A 23,129-nucleotide genomic window follows, 5' to 3' on the forward strand; every position below is an offset into this window, starting at 1 on the left:
TGAGACATGCCCGACGTACCCTGCGTACCACATGCACGGTTGGTCTAAAAATCTGTGCGCTGTTGCATTTCTCACACGACTGCGGAGGAGTGGGGACACGGGCAGGCTTTCTGCCCTGGGAGCTCGCTGCCACCACAGGGAGCCATGAGGGCGGACACTGTGCTCGAGGGGCTGCCCAGGGCAGCGGGACACAGCCACCGTGCGGGTCTGTACATCACCGTTCCCTCACGCATCTTCCTCCTGCTGGAATTTCTCCACCTGAGATAAAAGCTCTTGGCTTTTTGTCTTGCTTGGGCTGGGATTATCTTGAAACTCCCTGCCTTATTCAGACCCCACTGAAGCCCCAAGCCGTTGGTTTTCATTTTGCAAAGCTTTAAGCATTTTGTTACAGCCTCGTTTTTAGAGGAGAGCTGAGCAGGTGCCAGAGAATTTTCTGATACATTCAAATATTAAGGCTAGGAAGAGAAATTAAAAAAAAAAAAACCAAACAGCCAAGCAAAGCTATGACAACCAGTAGTATATCCTTCGACACAAGATAGCTCACTAGTATCACCCTCCTTTACTCTTTATAATAAAACAGCAGTAATTTGTTTCATGTTTTAAAGAGCCATTTGCCTGCTTTTTTGTTTAAATATTAATTGGGACTGACTTGAGTAGATTGCCATGGCAACCACAGACCACAGTTTAAGAATCCCCACATTAGATTAATAATTGCTTTAGTTTGAGCAATTTAATCCCCTTTGCGTGCATACATTGAACTGGAGTTACTGGAAACCTTGTATTTTCTGTATCTACAGTTCCACTAAGTACAAATATCAACATACTCCAACTCATTAAAAAAGCAAGTATTTGTTGATGCCATAGGAAAAAAAGAAAAGCCGATTGCCCAGTCTCTTCCTTGCACTCTTCCCATTTTTTGCTAAATGGAAAAGTTGGAAAATAAATAAAAAGCGTGTTCTCAGTTAGTAAAAAACCGTATCTTCTATAGAAACCAATTGTTTCTCTCTCTCCAGGTACACATTAAAAATTTAAAAAGGAAAAAAAAAAACCCTGACTCCACACTAACGATGCTTCATTTGGACTCAGGCATCAAAGTGATTCTTAAAAACTTATCTCAAAGCAACAAGGGCTGTTTAAAAGATCACTTTATCCAACACATAAGAAAGATGACCGTAACAGACTGCGCCTACAAAGTAGTTTCTCAGGGTCTTGTTTTCGACCAAAGTGGCTGCGTGCTGTGAGCGGGGAGCAGGGACTTCGTTTTGCACTGTGGGGATGGCCCTTCAGTCCTTGGGGTTCACAACGCAAACCCCAGCAGGTGGCAGCAGGAGATCGATATATATCTCTCAGCACACCTTATCTCATCTGTTGCAGAGATGCTGTCATTACTTAAGAGTCAGCTACCTTAGACAAATGTACTCACTCCAACAGCAATTAGCGCGCAACCGTGTCTGTACAACGACACTGCTGTTGCGCAATGCGTTTTTTTAAAAGGTGATGAAAGCAGGTGAAAAAGTTATTGCTATGTAAGCATGGGTAGGTGTGTATACCTGCATATCCACTTTGTCTGCAATCCTTGTGCGTGCACGCGAGGTAGCTTTCAGGAGTGTCACTGACAGGCACTTCAAAAGGTGGCAGAGTGAGTGGAAGAACAGACTCAAGGTTAAATTCTGCCCTAGACCACGCGGACAGATTAATGAGAATGGGAAAAAAAAATATAATTGCACCTCGTCCCACGAAGTACATCTGTACGCAGTTCCTGGGCTGAGGGACCTAGTCTGCATCTGGGAAGCTGTGTCACAAGGCGTGACGATGCCAAAGGGCTCTGGCAGAATGAAATTTCTACGGCTGCACGGTCCACGGCTCCCGACGGCTCGCTGCTGTTTGGTGGCAGCGGTATCTTTGGGTGACATTTTCCACAAGGCAGTTCTTACCTCTCACTACTTGCTCACGCCTCCAAACCACCCACCCAGTTAAACAAAGGTTACTTTTCATTTCAACTAGTTTTCAGACCCGATTCCCCAGGCAGTTCTGCTTCTCTCTGGGCAAAATTTCCAAGAGTTTTGATTCAACAGCATAACAAAACAGAAAAAAACCAACCCGAACTGAATAGTGAGGTAACATCTGTGCCATGAGTGAGGGCAATTCAAGCTGGGACCATGAACTGCAGCGACTTAGGATTTGCAACACATTCCTATTTGCCACCTCCGCTGCAGGGGGAAAGAGGCAGCCGTGGTTTTGGGGAGGGCAGCCGAGAGCGTTAACCCAAAAAAATCATTCTGCATCCATAGACAACACTGATCGGTTGGAGCTTTTAGATAATTACAAATCTGGGATAATTCTACTACACTCTACCGTACTTCAGAGCAAGTGGCTTGATGAGATGAGTTCAGGGGACGATACGATTTTTCCTGCAGGATCACTTCTCCTTCCACAAACCAGGACCTGCGTCTGCACTGTGCCAGGTTGGCTTATGCATCTTGAGGCATACCGGTACATCATCTGATTCTACATCATCAAGAGAAACCCTCCCACTTCCTCCAGTAATGCCAAATACTAAATTTTAGAGCCTGGTGAGTGCTAATCAGGGGCCCACGATTTCTTCTCAGAAAGTCATTTGATATGTTTATATACATATTATTATAACACAGAAGCCAATCTGCGAGTAATCTGTTTATACGTTTAAGGCATCCTCTTCTCTGTTACATCTTCCATCATGATTTTTTCCATAAAAAGTGAAATGTTATTGCAGAATTATGGGATAAAAAAATGTCTGAAAAGCTGAGAGAGGAGTTAACTTCCCAGCTCTGAAAACCCTTCCAAAACTTTGAGGGGAAAAAAACCCAAAACACCACACTTAGGATAACCATTACTTAAAGCCAAAACAAAAGAAAAAACGGCAAACTTTCTACCCCATTTTGAAAAAAAAAATACAGTTCATATTAGACTAGTGGTTCCATACTGGTTCCATTCTTCACAAATTTGATTGCTCACATAAAAAGCATATTATGTTCTCAGCTATTAAGTCCAAATCCAGAGTTACTGCAATATTTCCAGGGAGGACTTGGTATTTACATCTAGGTAGGTGGCAGCAGATTTGCCTACTGCTGCAAATTGTTATTTTTCATTATAAAGAAAAACAAATATATTAGGTTTCCCTAATACAACAGTAGTTTTCAGAGTAGACTTGCTTTGTGACTTCACAATCGCAAAATAAAGATGGCAGCAACTTCCCATGTAACATGCAGCATATTCTGTATCAAGGGTTTAATTTACTATTTACATTTACCATTACGTAAGAAAAATTTCCCTTATTTATTTGCTACTTCACTAACAAAGCTGTTGATTCCCTTAGACACATGTGTTTTAAATATTATTAGCCAGTGACGTAAGCAACTAGAACTTCATTCTAACGGGAACTGAGCAGACGGCAGCAGTATTTTTTTTCTCGTGTCTGAAAATAACCTCAACACTTAGAAACTCAGAGGAGAAATTACATACCCAGACAATCTTAAGACACTATGACAGAAAATAAAGCAGTGAACACGCAGCAGAGATTAATTAGCAGTCAACCTCTGTACAGCACGGGGAAAGCACGCCTATTCACCTGTTGGCATTTTACATTTTTTTGTCAGGTATAGCCGCTCTGTGAACAATAAAGTCACAGCGGGCATTAGGAACAGATACTTTATTTGCAGAAAAAAACCCCAAAGTTGCACGCCAGAGTCTGAAGTCCGCAGCACCAGGGATGCTCGCAAACAGAGCGAATACCAGCTGAGTGTCAGGAACCAAGGGATAATATTTTTAAATGGAAATGGATGCCCTTTGTAGGGCATCTGTAGGGCCCACCTGTAGGGAGTTGGCAACTCCCTACAGAATTCTTCAATGGGAACCCAGAGAAGGGCAACGAAGCTGGTGAGGGGTCTGGAGAACAAGTCTTATGAGGAGCGGCTGAGGGAGCTGGGGTTGTTCAGCCTGGAGAAAAGGAGGCTGAGGGGAGACCTTATCGCTCTCTACAGCTACCTGAAAGGAGGTTGTAGAGAGGTGGGGGTCGGTCTCTTTTCCCAAGTAACAGGCGATAGGACAAGAGGAAACGGCCTCAAGTTGTGCCAGGGGAGGTTTAGACTGGATATTAGGAAAAATCTTTACACTGACAGGGTTATTAAGCATTGGCACAGGCTGCCTGGGGAAGCGGTTGAGTCACCATCCCTGGAGGTATTTAAAAGACAGGCAGACGTGGTGCTTAGAGATATGGTTTAGTGATGGGTTTTGTCAGTGTTAGGTTGATGGTTGGACTTGATGATCTGAAAGGTCCCTTCCAACCTAGGCAATTCTATGATTCTATGGGAAATTATGATAGCTTTAGATGAGGGGTAGACGATGTACTGAAAGACTGTTTTGAATTTATCACCATACTGGCTACCCAGTGAATGACGGCAGGCATAAGGAAGAGGATTCCGGTCATTTATTTTCTCCTGTTTGAGGAAGCTGGGAGGGCAGCAACACCTAGGGCAAAACACCCGGCTGGGAACGAACACAAAACTCCTAACTCTTGCACACAGCTCAAAAGTGAAACCACACAACTCACTCGGGAAGAGTATTTAACGGTTTGACTACTTTCAGGAGCCCTGTGGGATTTTTATCCATCAGTAGAGAGACTCGAATAAGAAACAGAGATGCAAAGATATAGCCCAAATAAGATGTGATGTTGGGTCAATTTAGTTTATGATTTCCTTTTAATGTATCTGCATTACTACAATAGCTGAAAAAAAAAAAAAGGCTAGATTTGCTGAGATGAAAGCACACAGCACAGATCCACTACACTACAGGCAGAATATACTCAGGAGCATATAATGACAGCAGAGGTATATAGACAGGCATAGAAATTTATTTTAAATGTAAGAGAAGTAGTCATGTGAGGTATTTTGCAAACACAGAATACAAAACTACCCTATACATCTAATCCTTAGGGCAGCGACTAAGGCAAAAATTGGATTAATCTGGCCCAGCTGTTGGTGCTTAATGTGTCAGAAGCACAGTTTTTCTAGGCTCCTTTGAGCTGATGCAGAGACAGGTACATACAAGAGGTAAATCACATCACAGGAGGAAGAACACTTTTGTTCTTTCATGGCGTAAGTGGGAGTTGCGGGTGCCTATTTCTAGCTGAAGCCATGTTATTCGGGATAAATCTGCATCTACTTACATTCAAAGTGATCGAGATAGTGACTGTCACACCCATCTCTTACAAAAAAAAAAAATCTTAATTTTTTCTTGCCCCTCCTTCCATATCTTCCTCCTTCTCAGCTCCCATGAACCACACACCTTCTCTGCCACACAGAAAATAAGCTGACTCATTAGATAAATGAATGGAACAGAAGACAGGAATACATTATCCAAGCAGTTTCTTCCAAGGTACTAGAATACCGTGAACCGACATGTATTTGAATTGGGTGATATCTTTGTGCAGCTCCTTAACCAAACAGATTGCGCACCTTGTACTATACAAATCCATGTCAAGTGAGTAAAACTAGTAAGCATCTCCATTTTCCCCCCTCTTTTACAGAGGAATAATTTCTTCCATAATCCAGCTGTTACTGTTCCTTCTTCTGCCTTAGCTCTAACATCTTTTGAAATTGTTGCTCCACTTAGACTCAAACATAATTAAGTCCCTTTGAGTTTTCTGAAAACTGCAGCTGCTTTGAGGATAGATCTTGAAGGCAGCAGTGAAAAACATCAAAAGCACCAAAGATACTTCACATGCCGTTGTCTACCTCCACTCCTGCCTGGTCTGCTCAAGGAAAGCTTGAACAGGGGAAGAAGGGGAAGTTAACTGGAAAGTAACGGGTTCATAGATAAAGAAGCTGGCAGACACTGTAGGGTAACATGATCATCATGTGAGCAAATGTCTTCATGCTTTTCTTGTTTGTGTATCAAAACAGTGTTTAAAAAAAAAAATAAATCAAAACAAACCCCAAATATCAACTTCCTGAACTCCTAGGCTAAAAATTATTCTATTTGTAAAGGAAATCAAGTGATTTTGGGGGTACTGACATGATGCCTGAGCTCCCAACATGGATAATGTGTGTGTTTAATACCAATTACATGAAAAACAATTTTCTAGACCCATAGAAAACCAGCAACCCCTGCTGCTATGCCAGGATAAAGTTTAGAGACTGAGGGAAGGGCTGACCACCCACTTACACAAGCCCTCTACTGCCGACTGCAAGAGAATTAGGCTATTACCTTCACTGAGGGAAGGAGTAGCATGGAAGAGGATCAAAGCATTACAGAATTTGGTTTCTAGTATTAAAGAGAACCTAAATAAGAAAAAGACTGTTTAGGTTACTTAAGCCACCTCTGCCAAGCAAAAGCGTACTCACTGCAATGCTCGGTATCCTACACGGTCCTACAATGGTGAACTTAAAACTTGATTATTTCAATTTGTTGTAAAAGACATTCAGAGAGCTGTTTCAAAGGCATATAGTACATATTAAATTGTTTTCTGGATATGGAAAATATACACAAGAGTGAAATATACACAAGACTGAAAACGGTTGTATTACAAGACTAGTAGTACATACCACTGGCTGTTTGGTTATGTCCACCAGGTCTTTAATGTTGTAATACTGATGTTTCTCAAAGGCTGAAAAAAGCATGTCCAACACTTGCTGTTTATCAGCTCGAGCCCGTTTTCCATCTTCTTTCTTCTTCTTCTCATATTCAATCTACCAGATGCAAAACATGTTTTAAAGACATTCATATGTAACGCTGTCTAATTTTCAGTGCTGAACATTAAGACATAAAAAACCTCTTCTATTTAATAAAACACTGTTCAATGACTCAGTGCTTTTCATCTGGAAAATTTTCTTTTGAGCACTCAAATGTTCTTTTATGAACATAAACTAAGCATTTTGTCCTCAGCACAATAAGCTTTTCAGCTATGTGTCTCTGCATTAACCAGTAAAAAACCCCAGCAACAGAGCCTGCATGATGTCCCTAAATCTGGAGAGAGAATGAATATTAGTACAGGAATCCAAACTGAGATGGTATTTTCACTCCACCTCTGTTGATGTCAGCTTCTGAAGTACAATGACAAATATTAAACAACCTAAAAATTACCACGTTTGGGAAACTCCACAGACCAACATGGCTACATCCACAGTCTTAACAACCACCTGTCCAAAGGATGCTCAAATGGCCCTTGGACACGGCCTCATCTGTTCCAGAAACAACACTCAAGGCAACCACTTCATCAATATAAAACCAATCTTCACCAAGTGAAGATACGCTTCGAGGACATGGATGTCCACCCGAGTAGCACACACAAACTCACAGTAGTCCAAAAAAAGCCACCCGAGCAAGTAGATGCCCCTCATTGCCGCACATCATCCTATTTCAGAATGCGTATGAAAAAGCATTTAGCTACCATAATCTGCGCAAGATGACCATGTATTTTTTTCAGATACTTTTATCGGTACCAACCTCTAAAAATACTTCCTGCGTTTTCTCACGTTCATCATCATAAGCAAGATTTGCACAGACCAGCCCACCCCAAACCAACCCCAATCACTGCTGAGCGCCAACCGCAACACCTTCCAGCACATCACCCCATCCGCCCCCAACACCACCCTTGATAACAGAAAACCATCGAGCTCCTTGGAACTGACAAAGGGGACCCAGAAGGTAATTTAATTCCTGTAATCATCAAATGCTTTCAGGCAAACTGCGCAGGTGAATCCGAAGCGACACAACGTACAGCAGAAGCGATGCACATGATCAATAAGGGACACGCGCCTGGCTGCCAGTGGGATAATTTTGTACAGTAGTTGTTCTGCTCTGATGTCTCAAACCCGATCCTTGAAAGGAAGACCTTCAGAGAAGAAGCCTAAAATTGAAAATTTGCAGTTCTACTGGATACTAAAAATCTTATTTTTAAGAAAAGAGATTAGTTTTATGGTGCAATGTATTTTTTCCTATGTTTCCTTGCCAGCTAACTCCCTCCTACTCTCTGAGTGAAAATAGCCTGTCTCTTGGTATCTGTCCCAAAGTGGCTAAAGACTATTACCACCTTTGCTGTTGCCCACAGGTTTCTGTCCAGCCAACTCTCTCTTTCAAATCCTGAAACAGATGTAGATCATTACATTGAACGCAGAGTAATTGTTCCCAACCCATAGCTTAAAAGTGTTGCTTCTGCTTAAAACCTAAGATGGGCTTGGGCATCCAAATCCTTGTCTGCTTTTCCAACTGCATGTTAGTGTTATAAAAGATACAACCTTTCCACGCAAACCCACACAACTGATTTTTATCCACTAATACACTTTGATGTAATTATTTAACTCTTTAGCTTCTGTAGTTAAAAAAAATAAATCTTCAAAACTGTGATAGCTTTGCAACAACTGCAAACTGTAGCATCAAGTAAAACAGCTTCACAGTACATCGTCTTGGTTGCCATGATCTACAGTAGGTCATGCCACAGAAACTAGTGTAGGAACATAAATCTAGGACATTGGCATTGCTATTAACAATAGTGTGTCAAAACATTTGCTTCTTCTGAAAGTACAACAGACAATTCATTAGGAACCTCTGTTGACCTTGAAAAGGTTTTAATTGTAAGCTTTGGAAGCCCTGCTGTGGCTTCGATTTCTGTTTGGCTTCCATTTCTGTTTGTCTATGAGTATAGTCTTACTACGCAGTATAATGCAAGTAGACTGCATCTAGTTGTAAACCCATGAAATAGAACTGCAATGGCATTGAAGTATATATGAACAAGTCTACTCAGCTGATGCTCTTCAAAACTAGAAACCCAAAATACCAAGCGGCATGGCCAGGGTGTGCTCTGCTTTGCAACTCCACCAGCAAAGCAGTTGGCCAGTTCTCTACTGGGTATATTCACATAGTCATATACGTATTGGAGAAGTAGGGAAAATCTCATTCACCTGAAAGTCTACTATGACCTACAGCACTCCCCACGTCTGGCAGGTGAGCAAGGGTTTCTGTACGAAGCACTGAAAGAAAGGATAAGTAGGAGAAAACTGTCCTTTTGCTGCATGAAATGTAGGATGAAACAGCGGATGTGTGAGAGTGCTTGTCTCTTCTGCTACCTGTTTGATTGCCAACAAGTTCTTTGCATCTTATCTTCATCTGATCTGACACTAGTCAGTTTGCGGCATTAAAAATGCTTTTAATTTACATGATTATGTTAATTTTAATTCATATTAATTTATATGCGTTTGTATTTTTCCTGACAGAGAAACCATGTCTCCAGAGCAATCTTCGACTACCACTGTCATGTCAGAACTCAGTGCAATGGTGAAGGGACTTGCTGCAAGGACACGGGTGCATCCTGAGGACAATGAAATATTCAGGGTTTAGAACATGCATTTTATGTATGACAGTTGTCCATTTGGTCTTAAAAAAATACATGAATATGTCACATCTCAGGCTACAGTCTAAAGCTGATATTTCATGTTAGCATTGAAAAGCACCTGTTATGATCAGAATCCCATTACACTGTATATTTTGGAAGTCGTATTTCCATCTACAAGAACAATTTTGATTTCTATTTTCTAATATTATTTACATTTGAAAACTGCTTTGCTTTTTAAGGGCAAACCCACCCAAGTAATGAGGCTGACAGTGCTTCAAATAAACAAATGAGTACGACCATCACAAAGTATGGCAGCATCACCATTCTACATGGAATGAAACCAAGGTGGAGAAAGTACCTGGCAGGCACAAAGTTGCAGACAGCGCCATGTTACACTGTGTTTTCAGAAGAAAATGAGTCAACACCAGCCACCCCAACATTATTAAAAATAACCTAATCTAGCTGGGTACAACATATATTTTTTTGGTCCTGTCTGAAAACTGCTCCAGATTTTTTTCTCTTTGGTATTTCATAGTCAAACATGGGAATTACCATCCTGTAGGATATATTGAATATTTCCTTCCACATATGATTAGTAAAGCAGGAACTACAACTTTATGTGATCCTCTTCAACAATTAAGATGCTGACACTATGTTCCCCTGGAAGCAGAGTTTTCTAATTAGCCACTGCAATCAACTGCAGTGGGCTTTCTTGAGCCTGAGTTTCAGCCTTTTTTGACTCAGTGATCCACAGAATTTTCCAGTTTCTGTGTGCAGTTGCTGATCAGGTCACGGCTGATACTGGTAAAGAACATCCTACTGGATTTTTTGATACAGCCCTGCTGCATTTGAGACACTGGCTTATGGGAGACTATGACTGGGGACTTATTAATTTTTTGCATATATGCACATGTTAACATTTTGTAAGAGGAGGAGATGGATTATCCATCCTTAATTTGTTGCCAGAAATCTTTCCGACACTTTAGAGGTCAAGGCCAGAAGATGGTAGGAGAGGCAAAGGCACCTCTATTTGCAAAGCTTGACTGAGTTCTGGGTTCCTGCATACATCTGAGGTCACTTTTCAACGTAAAGACCTACATATTTGTTTTTAAGGTCAGTAACCTTTCTCTGACTCAAAAACATCAGTTGAAAGATGGGGTATGAAAGATAAAGACAGGCAGTTACAGGCTGCACCACAGCAGCAGCTATTATGCCTGTTCTTACCAACTCTCCTGCAATTTTCTACCTCCCCAAACAACAAAACCAAATTGAACAAGAAAAACAAAACCAGAAACAAACTACAACCTCCTCAGGTGGAAGGCCAAGCTGAAGTGACGGAAGAAACCCAACTCCTCCTTTTCTGGTTTTTGTTTTGTTTTTAAGGAGCAAGAAGAAGAGCGAAGCACTGAGGTTATTCCTTCTGTACATGGCAGAGCTACGGGAATAACGGGTAAGTAACACGGGCGTAATGGGAAAAGCTACCAGGACTCTCAAGACAATCTCTGAGAACAACAGTAAAAAAATCCACGGTGCTATTTGTACCTCTTCAAACGACACACAGCGAAAATGTGCTTAGCTAGCAACTAGCTACAACTCTCTCCATGTGGAGAAAAAAACCTACTTGCTTTAAAATTGATGCTTCCTACACAAAGGAACAAAGTAACAATAAGGAAATTCTCATCATTACCTTCACTGATGTTAGGTCTCTGACAGGACTGTTTCATGACTGGGTATAAAATCCTAATTATATGAATAGCAGTCTCCTGGAAAATAACATGAAGTAGTCTTTTTAACCGAAGCACAACCTTTTTTTTGGCTAGTAAATTGTAACGCTTAGCATTCTTCTTTCTCTATTATTTTAGCGCCTTGGTACACTCTCCCCTTCTGTTTTACATTCTCCAGATGAGCTAAAGTAAATCAAGGAGGAGGGTTTGTATTCCCAATACAAATGCAATGTGAATATTCTAATATTCTTAATTCATTAATGTATAAAAACAACTCGTACAGAAAACTGAATATCAAACCTCCCCTTTGTTGGAAAGTTATTTGCAGCTGGCATCCCAGTTGCCCACATTTTAATTAGCAACACTCCAGCATTTCCCTCCAACTTCAGCAACAGCTCCCACTGTTGTCTAAAAACACGGAGCGCATTGTGAAGTGCTATTAAAAAAAAAAAAAAGCATGGTATCTGTTGCTGTTCTCTTCCTTTTGTCTTGTGAATACGCTGCTCATAGCAAGTTACAAGGCAGCCTTTCATTCTTTTTCCTTCCTGTTTTCTTTGCAAACAGGATGCTTTATGCAGTAGGCTGAAACTCTTTTAGAGAGTCATATTACAGAATGCATGTACGTTGTAAACTAATTAATTTATTTAAAATGGTGGTTTTAAATTTAAAAAGCATTAAAATACGATTTTAGAACAAGCTCCCTGCACGACTTCATACAGAAACCGATTTCTCTTTGTTTACCTTCCCAGCATGTTGCTAAGCTTGCTGAAAAGCTGCCAAAATTGCCTTCTTGAAGGTATCATTAATACTGAAGCTGATGTATTGCACTGCTTCGGTAGACAGCTAATACAAAGGTGATAGAGAAGTGAGACTAAATCTGAAGTTTCATCTGAAGATGTTTGAAAGAAGTCTTAAAGGTTTTCCCATCCCCTGGAGCCCGGGTACCATCCTCTACAGTACAGGAGAGTGGGAAGAGGGAAGACCATAAAGAAGCCTCCGAAGGGGTAACCAGTACCACTAGAGAACTTTTCTGCTGTGTTACAAAAAATAACGAAGTCACAGAAAGATTCCAGCTGCAAGAACATTAACATTGCAACCTTTTTAAGATACGTATCATCTACAGATACACAAAAACTGAAGGTCCCTTTCCCAGAGAAGAAAAGCGAAGTTATAACCCTAGCATATATCATAATGGAATTGCAATTTCTTCTAATAAAAATGTGAGTTTAATATAATTTCTTGGGGAAAAAAAAAAGACTTTCCCTGTCCTTGTATTCAAACAAGCTATTGCTATTTCCCCTCCACATACAATTTATTTCCATCCTCCCTCCTGTTATATGTTCATTTAGGGGTACATGGAGCAGACACACTTATGCTCCATTTAATATTCTATCATACCTTACTTAAGAAAATTTTACTCCTGCTTATTCTTTTCTCAGAAACTTCCCTGAATATGACCGAATGCATCTTAGTTTGTACAGTTTTTTTCTTCTTTCTTGTGAAAAGTCCCCAACAGGGCTGTCATATGATTAAAAGCAATACAGCAAGTTTTAAGAAAGCACCTGCTGCTTGAAAACACCAGAAAAATTTAACCAAGATGTTTAAAAAGTTCACGGACATATTCACCCAGTCATGTATCTTTTCAGCCATCTTACCCAAACTTTAATAAAAGACTTAAGGAAAAGAAAGGTGTTGTAGAAAGTAGTCGGCCTGGGCCTTTAAAGTCAAGGCATGGCCAAGAGTGACTCAAGTATCAGTATGTCCTACTAGATTTTTCCCATCAGGACACTTTTAAGGCAGACATGAAAAGTAAACACACTGCCAATGGATTTCCATTAGCATGGACAGCTGTGTAATCGCTAAAAACATCGTAATTAGGACACAAGAGCATCATAACTTTTAAGAAGCCTGGTTATATCCTGGTTATATGCCCTGATTCTCACACAAGACTCAAATTTCTGTAATGATACGACAACAGCAGTTTGCAAATGGGATAAAGATTCAACGACTGTCTCCATGTTAAAGTCATACTGTTGTAATCACGCTGGTGTCAGGGAAATGGCACAGAATGCCACTAAAAACCGACACTGTACATCACCGTAGCTTATTCCAGAATTAAAGAAGGAGAACAACAGTAGCATCAGAAAACAATATAGTCATATAAAATTGCATTTGCATAGCAGGATATACTAGTGTGACTATTTTGGTTAAATGTCATTCCCTTAGCTGAAATAGTTATATTGGTATGATCATCTATGTATAGATCAGACTTTGAACAGTAACTGCTACAAAACAGTCCCATGAGAGAGAAACGATTATTTTTGGTTCTGTGGAAATAGACTGCCTTTCAGAATAATGCTTAAATATCATCCAGTATATTGTCATTTGTTTTATGTAAATAAAATCTTAATAAAAAGTGTAAAAGTTTAAATGACTAACACAGTGACTCATTTTCAGTATGACTTAACATTTCTCACATTCAACAGTAACAGCGATTATATATGCATACATACAAATTACTCAAGGAGGATCTTCAAGAAAAAGGACATTATGGTTTTTATGTACATCAACTGATCTGGAACAGCAGTGTGGGTGTAATATTGACAAAGCTAATGATGCAAATAACACGTACTATGAAGGTATGAAACTGTGAAAAATTATCAGCTGTTATTCTTTTCTACTTGTTGTCGGTTCCTGCAAAGGACTGGAAACTAATGATTCTTTTCAAGTCTCTTACCCACCTCCATACAATATTTTATTTGGCTTGAAGGAGTGCTTCCACATCTCATAGCACAAGGCCAAACTGCCTTTTCTCCCCAAATTTCAAAATTATATTTAAAAAAAAGAAAAAGACTAGGGGAAGAATGTAATAAAGACACTAGAAAAGCCTTGTGTAAAGGTGGTCTGCCCTCCATCAGGTAACACGAGAGAGTTAGAATTGACAGATCTTAGTCCCAAGGGTGATGATGGTCTTGAGACAGAAAGAAGATCCCCAGAAGACAAAATCAAGGAGAAACCAGATAACATGGAACATTTCCAAAGGCAGCGTCCAACAGCAAGCGAAACGGCTACAGGACAGCAGCACAGTGATTCTGGAGTCCCGAGCCAGATTCCTGGCTAGGAGAATAAGGGAAAATACTGAAAGCTACTTACATTATATTGATGATTAGCCACCGGTTTATAGTTTGTGGTTACGGCTTTGTCCAGCTGCTGTGATAGCCTTACAGGTTTAGAAGATTCTTCTATCTGTAATCTGCAAAAGAAAAGAAGAAGGGAATTAATTAAAAGTTCAGACAAGTACACACTCAAAATGAATTCTAAAAATCTGCAGGTATGAACCAGACCGTATCAAAGGTCATCTGCAAATAAATCTTAAGGCAAAACAGACACGCGCTTCTGAATTAAGTTCTTCCTGTTTTATTTTTGCTGGAGGACACTGTGGATTATTACAACATGGTATGAGCTACAGAAGATACTGAAATGCTAAAAACCAAGCAACTATGATGGGAAGATACTAAAAACCATGCCTGAACACAAAGTTAATTCCCAAAGCCTGGCGCTCAGGTGGAAGAAAAGCCCGTGCTCTTAAAAAACGATGAAACCCAACCCAAATGAACCAAAATCTCCAGCTTACTCAGATGAGGGCTGAAAAAGTTTTCAATCCACCTTTGCTGACTCCCAGAGCACAATGAAGGTGAGACTCCATGATCTTCTCTTAGATATCTTAATGTAAAAATATAAATTTCCATGACCTTTCTTTTGGCATTATAGTACAGTAACAAAGCACAAAGAACTGTTTTACGAGTGCTTTTAAAAAAATTAAGAGAGAGAAATTCACCCAGGTTCAAACCAATGTACAATCAAGTCTCAGTCATAGAGTTAATGAAAGGCGACCTTCAGTCCCCTTCGGGGAAGACTCCGAGACGGTCAGAGGTTGAACACATTTTGTCAAGCTCATCCCTTTGTAACTTAAAGCTTACACATGATGGGGTAGAAGGAGTGCTCCTTTTCCTTCAGGTTTAACGCTCAAGAATTACTATTTGAAATGAAACTGTGGGAAACCAAACTTCAGAAAGGTGCAGGACAACATCCTTTCAAACAAAATAGCTTAATGGTACATAGAATTAATATTTATGTAAAACTAAGTTATCATCAGCGACATTATTTTGTTTCCAGAGGTGTATCTTATAGGCAGAAGAGTCAGTTTTCACAAAATGCAATATAAGTCTTAAAGCCCAATAAATGTACACTGATGTTTGCTTTGTTCCAAAGAAAAATTAACATGGTGACATTAATGCAAATAATAACTACGTGTTTATTAACGTAAAACACAAAAGCGATAAACCAGTACTTTAAAAAACACTGTGAGTGTTTGAGATCACTGATTTCTTTTTGTAAAAATATAACGTACACCCAAAAAGCTAAATTGAAATTCAGCATGCTTCTGATTTAACACCTGAACAACCTAAATGAATTACATTTGAAGTAAGCATTAAATTAAGAAATAAATTCCCTTGTTGTAGCAACTAAAGCCAGTCATCCTGCACAGATAGTATGGCTGGACAGCAGTTGCTGGAAGTTTCCTCTCACAGATAGACAGAAACTTGCTTCCTCTTGAATCTTTGTAGACTTGTCACTTGTTCTATAGCTTTAATTACCCTGAAACGACCATTGTTTTGTATTCTACAGTTCTAAATCAGGAGAAGGTACATCAATGCGCTCTCTGTCCAAACGTAGCATGTTTTTTCTTAGCTTGAAGGAAAATCAATTGGAAGGTAAATGAGCAGTGAACACCTTTCCCCCCTCTTCTGGCAAATAAAGGTAGCAGTTTTTATCACAAGAGTTTATCTTTTGGCCTTCAGTCTAATTAAATGATTTTAAAGATTTTATTGATCTGGTTACCAAAGGTCTTCTAAACTCACATTTCACAAAGAGGCATAGACCAAAGCTAAATCAATATCTTTTTTCCAAATCTATCTTTTTCTCTACTTCTTAATAGCTTTAATTTTTTTCTTTTTGGTCTCAATGACTTTTTTATTGTTAAATAGCTTGGCTTCGCTTTTTCTTTTTCTTTTTTTTTTAATCTTCTCTTGCAGTTCTTCACCATTTTTCCAATTATTTTGACCTGGGGGGTTTTCCAGTTCTCTCTCTCCCCCATTGTAGCTATTTTTCATCTCACTTCTCCCCTCTCACATTTTTCCTTTCTGTAAAGGAGATTCCTTGCTCAACCTGTTTACCAATATTGCTCCTGTTCATGAGACAGGCGCTCCTGGAGATGAACTGGGAATTCTTGTCTCTCCTTTCCCCTCCAAGGCCACTGCACCAACTTCAGGTGGACCAGATTTAGATATCTGAATTGTGATGTTGTTCCAGAGTCCTTCTCATTACAGCTGCAGCACAGGTAAGTGACAGAGACAAGGTTCCTAACAATATTAAAACACATCAGATGGTCTCACATTTTTGGGGAGCACTAGGCTTTCAACAGTGGCATTAAATCCTCCTTGCACCGGGCTTTATATTCATTACTCTTCACAATATAAATTTACAATATCCTCCATTTTTTCAGGAAAACAGCCAAAGAACATCAGTCCCTCAATAATGAAATGCCAGAACACTGGAAATACGGATTGAACACCTTAGACCGTTCTCAGAAGGAAAAGCTTTAAAATGGTGATGTCAACCCCCCTCCAACTTCTTAATAAATTAGATATTTAAGCGTGCAAATTATTGATAACTCTTTAGCCTAAAGCCTGTCATGAACTTTGGACACCGCTCAGTGTTGAAAGTCTCTTCCTGTTCTGGCATTTTAAAATTACACTACAGGAAATTTCATCACGCATTTCAGTGCAGCTTCCATAAATTAATCCTTCTTTACATAAAAGAACACCAGCAATTTATTTCTTAACACTTTTCACTTGCCATGCGGGATATGCATTTCAGGTTTTTTATTTTAACCTGCTGATTTCCAAACCAGTAGAAAACCAAATGTGTAGGAGAACTAATGCACTTCTCAGAGGCCTCCAAAGGTTGTTGGCAGTGAAGTTACATTTAACATGTGAAGTTCCGCACACAATCTTGAAAGCAAAGAAAAACTTCTTGCCTGCTTAGGAAATGGGATGGAAGCCTACCACGTGAAAATGGAAAATCTAAGTTGGTTTGTGAAATGACAGATTTCAGAAAGATCTACATGTACCAACTAACAAATACATCAGCTACAAATGTACATGCCTCTGAAGAAAATTTTCGAGATATGCCTGTTGTGCTTCAAGGTTTCTTGCCAAAGGTTTCCAGATTACGACCCACAGATCTCAGACGGTCTTTAGAAAAACTGGCTAACAGTACAGTGCTTTTTTCCCCATTCCTAGTGGATAAATTGCTGTAGTGAAAACTAAAAATATATTACATCCCTGGCATTACTTTTTAACGCAAGCAATTGCAGCAGTTGCCACATGCCAATATGGAAATCTACATGGGAAGCACAGTGACTCAGGAGGCAAACCTTTTTATTAATATGCATTTATTCTACACATGCATCTTGCTCTTTTCTCTAATGGCTGTCCTTCTCATTTCTTTTTCTGCAGTTTTCAAGATCTCCTGGACAATGACAGAGCCTCATGGTGCCTTCCTTCCCCCGGGCTTCCATGCGGAACATAGTCACACAATCCCATGTGGAACAACAGCTGCTGCGCATCTGGAGTCAGCCTCCCCAGAATGCACAAACACAGGTAAAGGGCATGACAAATGTGGTATATACCCCAAATTAGCAAATGGTTCATGTGTGGATGAAGCACTGAAATTTGCTTAGTGCGTTACAAAGGGTAAAGACAAATAGCCTGTAATCATTTTGTCTAGATGATTTGTTGGTACAGACACTATTTGCAGGGAAAATATGGGGTGGGTTTTTTTTTTTTCAAACTCATGCCATAATTCTCTCGTATTCAGAAAGCATTATGTCTGGGTGAATATAATTGACTTTTTAAATTTGTATAGCTGTTGTTTGAAAAAAGTTGATGAAATATGTATTTATATATTTTAGTAATTTTACACAAAAATTTATAACCAAAGCGATGACCTGGGCATTATATTAGCCTTTTAGACCAATGTTTTAACACGTTACAGATATAATTGCTTTTAAATGCCTATTTCTTAAACGGAATTTAAAAAGCAGTATTAAACCAAAATATTATGAAGCACTTCATACAGTGTTTTCTCAGAGTGGTTCTGCTGAATCTTAATTGAAACTGTTGGTAGGAATAATAAAAAAAAAATCAATAGAAATTCTGAGTCACTGGTGACACTGATTTAAAGGAGCAGTGGCTTTTTACCTATTACTCTATTATGATTTGCAGGAGGGTGACAGTTAGAAGCCTTAGTTACGGCTCAGAACTACACAGAACTCTCCAAGGAGTTAAATTTTCCATTTGACTCTTGTTGAAATAGCTAGCGCCATAATTCATGCTAATATCTGGCCTAAAAAATAAAAAGAGAGCGCAGATTATTTTTTTCCCCCCAAATCTACCAACAAATTAGCGACCGAGCAGCCACCAGCCTGCACACCGTGGTTTTCTCTTCCACCCCCAAGATCAAATATAGCTCTTCTGCCTTGAAATACAGCAAGTAACCAGCAAGGCATCGAATTCACCACGGTCATTTCCCAGCAAAATACATTTTATACTGCAACTCTGCTTTGTCATTGTGCCTACAGTTGAATAAGGGGAAAAAACATTCGAACAGGCTGGAAATAATTCTATAGGACTTGTCAACATGCAGCAGGCTCATAAAGGGAGACAGATGAAGGCAATATGTACATTCCTAGGAGGAGATGCTCATTGGCTTTTAAATATATATATCTTCCAGCAACAAAAAATAAACCGAAGGCCTTTAGAATAGATGATTTCCTGTGATTAATCTTCTGCCAGAAAACAAATGTTTCAAAGATTAGAAGCAGGTATTAACCAGAAATGCTGCTAGGGCTTGGATTCTTGACATTTCTAAACAAAACATTGTACGGACGGGACTGAAAACTTTCAGTAGCTTTTTGTGCTTGGCTGTATTTACACAGGGCACTAGTAAGTAAGGAGCTAACCTTATTGTGGCAAAAAAGGAAAAGTTGGTCTGCTTCTCTCTCTGCAGTATCACCCAACAGAGGTGCACTGGAAAAGAGCAGGCCCACTGCCCAAACCTTTGGAGGGGAAGAAACACAAACCCTCCAGCTTTGCACAGTTTTGCAGCTTTTTTTTTATTTACTCCTCACAGAAGTTCCCAGCCTGGTACCAGGGGAGTGAAAGCCAAGGACTAATGCTCTCCTAGTTCCTTACTCAGTAATTCTGTACTTGAAGCAGACACAGGCAGCAGCATTACATGAAGTTTCACAATATCTGATATGGGGAACAAAGTTTTTACTTTGCTTTCCCATTTTGCTAAACATCCCAAACATGACAGAGGTAGGTACATCCTGCAAAATCTCATCCAAACCAAATGGAACAACATAGCTTCACAACTACTTCTCTTGTGTTCATTTAGACTACCGCGCCTTGCTGAGGTTCAGGCAGCATCTTTTCTGACTTTTCTTCCAAGCAAGAATATTAGTAATATAAGAAGTGAGCAGATGATGGGCAAGAGATGAAAACTCCTATGAGATACTGAAACTTAAAGTTTTTGTAATTCTGTGAGAACCAATGGGAAGACATCACCCTGTGCGGCACATCCTGCTAAACGACCCCATGGCAGTGCCCACCCACAAACAACATAGGAAATTACCAGAATTAAGTCATCGGTAAAAACACACATTATCTAATAACGATGATGACAACCTGCTGCTACACAAAACGATACATTCTGAAGGATAAGAACTAGCAACATGCAAGTTCAGCATGTTGTGTTTCGTTGTAAGAAGAAAAGTCCCACTGTCTCACACTAAATGGAGGCGGATGACCGCAGCCCGTTGCATGGATGAATCTACTATTCTCCTTCAGATGTTGAGTGTTACTCCAGCGCACACACCCAGTCAAAGCCAAGTGAGTCCATCTCCATTTATAAAGACTAGACAGGCAGAGAGAGAAGACAATAAGCTGAATGAAAATGGCACTAAGAAGTGCATTTGCCAGCGTTAAATAACGAAACGTTCCAAATTATTAATATAGAATATGATTTATAACTAATTTTAAGTCTTGAAATCCTGGCATTTCAAGAAAAGTGCTGTAATTATTTTTTGTTCAGGAAACCTATTAGGTTTTTCTGAAGTTGACATCTTCAACTATATATGTTGAAGGCTGAGCAATGAATCATATGAATATAAGATAATTTCATGTCTAATATTGAGACAGGCACCACAGTCATAACTGAAGACTCCAATTCTACGTATCTTTCTCCCGTACAGAACATGAGATGATATGAATGGCAATTAAACAGTAAGTAAGAATTTCTTATGCATTTTATTTCCCGGTTTGATACAATAGGAATAATTGATTAAAACCACTATCCCATTTTTCCTCTCCAAGATTACTATTGCAAATGATTAAAAGCCTTTTGGGTTGAGGCTGTGAAAATAAATAACGTAAAGATAAAGTAAGACAGACTTTAGCATTCTAGGAGTGATATAATGAACAACTTTCCCTACTATTTGATGTCCAGCTTTAAACAAAGTGATGCCCTAATGCAACTAGCATGAAGAAAATTATGAGATCTGCTTGACATCATGGATATTTTTAATTAAGCTCACATGTGTCTGATGGATACTTCCTCTAGAAGTGTCCTGATGCTGACGAAGTCAGGCTCTGGCGGTGCTTGGTCCATACCGGGGACACGGTGGAAGTGTGTTATCCAAGGCTAAGCTTAAAAAGGAATCATAACTCAGAGATATCTTCGATGTTATGTGACTGTTAAGGGAGGTTATAAGTAGCCCATCCATTAGTGTGGCTGGCGAAGTTTGTTTCTTGTCTTTGCCTCCATTAGACTTGTCTGTCCAGGTTTGTGTCTCTGTACATTTTGTTTGTTGCTTCCCCCCTTTACTCAACACCCCTTTTTGTACCAAAAAGGGTCCTTGACCAGACAGACACCCTTAAGGGTACAGATGCCCATTCACCCTTGTGAAGCAAGGCAGCCTCTGCACCCTCCCTGCCCTTCAAGGAGGACTTGGGTCAACTCTTCATTGCCCTCCTGCTGGGTGAAAAGGCCTGTCCACCACTGTCATGCTGTGGACCGATGGAAAAGCCTTGCACAGTCAATCGTAGAATCATGGAATCATTTAGGTTGGAAAAGACCTTTAAGATCATTTGAGTCCAACTGTAAAACTAACATACCAAGTCCACTACTAAACTACGTCCCCAAACACCACATCTACACGTCTTTTAAATACCTCCAGGGATGGTGACTCAACGAACTTCCCCGGGCAGCCCATTTCAATGCTTGACAACCCTCTTGGTGAAGAGATTTTTCACAATATCAAATCTAAACCTCTCCTGGCACAGCTTCAGGCCATTTCCTTTCGTCCTATCACTTATTGCAAAGAAATGAACATTCCCTTATTACAATTCAGGTACTGCGGAAAAGCAAGACAAGTCTGCAGCTCTGCAGTTGTTGCAAATGTCAGGATCTTGCAGTCCTTTCCACCCTACAGTCATCATGTTCAATCAATTAATGCCTAGAAGGGAAACAAACCCTTTGTTATTGGTTCCTACCATACTTTCAATATTTTCTTATTAATACACACACCACGAACGTCTCTGTTCTGCCCAGTTTTCAGCCCAACACAAATCCCAATACAAGAGAGAAGGTCAAGTTCAAGAATGAACAAAAGCAGAGCCAGAGGGGACAGCCTTCTCCAAGGACTAAGCCAGGGTGCAAGTGCATCCATGCACGCTCTGTTACGTGCTGTATCTTTATATGGGGCACCTCATCTCAGTTTCTAAGTGGGTAACACTGCAGGACACAGTATATTTTTATACCACGGTGCTTATAATTGTGGCTTATTCCTGTGACAGAAAGGTCTAAAACTAGTGTGATGTAAGAGCTGGATGTCCTTTTGTATTGGCCGGTGCACGCGGGCTACCCTGAGCACAAGCATGAGACTGGCAGAGTGACAAGGTACACCAAGCAGAAGAGATTAGGCAGCGTGCCAGAAGAAATGGGAACGCAGGTGAAATTTTGGAGGCAGCTCTGAAGAGCCATGCAGAGGTACATGACACTTATCGGTCCCACATGGAAAAAGGGAGGCAACACAGATGCTGGAAGAGAAGCAAGACACAACAGGACCAGCGAGATAGGAAGAGGAGTCTAGTGGACATACTCCAGAAAAACAGCAAGGAAGGGGAAAAAGTAGGTTAAAAAGTCTTACTTTCCCTTTGGGTTTTTCAGCTAACACACGCACGCGAAGATCTACAGACCTCTCTACCTCTGAGCTAACCATTCGACATCGTCTGTAGAGCAGTCCATACAACACATGCAGATGTCCGTGTCTTAAATATCAGTAGGAATGAATAACCAGTGAAAGTGTTTCCTTGCTTCGAGGGAAGCACCGGGAATCTCACAAGCCTATAATTAACACTACAGAAAGCAAAGACTGAAGATCTAGGAAAAGTGACTCATTAGCTATCTAAGCAGGATAGGAAAGGCGCAGCCCTTTAATATTAACATGAAGACTATCCTCCTGAATTAAAGCCAGAGGTGTTACTTTCAAAAGGAGCACGTGCATTTTTAACTATGCATGCAGATGTATTTTAGTTGTTCCTATCAAAAAAGATCCTTTAGGAAACAATTATACAGCATCACTTCTTTCCCTTTTATGCTACTAGATGGTTTAGAAGGTAAGTTGGAAAAGAAAATAAAGACTGCATAGTTTTGAGGAGGGGTCAGAGTTCTTGAAAATGTACAAGTGAGCTTAAATACGTGCAAAAACATATTAAGGGCACTTATTTTTAAGGCAAAAGTGTAAGGAATAGTTTTATCTCCTCTATTGCTGGCTCAAGACTTTTTCTGGCTTTGCAGCCAGATGTTTGAAAATCTCTTGCCTCTTACTAAAAGGGAAGTTTACTCTAAAT

At 39.9% G+C, this 23,129-nt stretch overlaps 1 protein-coding gene across 4 annotated transcripts in view; it reads right to left on the reverse strand.

Annotated features, from left to right (window-relative positions):
- Window positions 1–23,129, reverse strand: part of GTF2F2 (general transcription factor IIF subunit 2) — a 93,222-nt gene that overhangs the window by 1,379 nt on the left and 68,714 nt on the right. For 2 of the 4 annotated variants that reach the window (XM_054206153.1, XM_054206127.1), the window contains 2 exons: window positions 14,245–14,344; window positions 6,582–6,725 (listed from right to left, as the gene is read on the reverse strand). In XM_054206153.1, the coding sequence (XP_054062128.1) occupies window positions 6,582–6,725; window positions 14,245–14,344 (244 nt within the window). Of the gene's footprint in view, window positions 1–6,581; window positions 6,726–6,769; window positions 11,131–14,244; window positions 14,345–23,129 lie in introns of those variants that run through there. The other 2 variants (XM_054206145.1, XM_054206138.1) reach the window with 2 other exon arrangements.

Source organism: Rissa tridactyla, chromosome 1 (assembly GCF_028500815.1).
Source record: "Rissa tridactyla isolate bRisTri1 chromosome 1, bRisTri1.patW.cur.20221130, whole genome shotgun sequence".
Classification (NCBI taxonomy): Eukaryota; Metazoa; Chordata; class Aves; order Charadriiformes; family Laridae; genus Rissa; species Rissa tridactyla.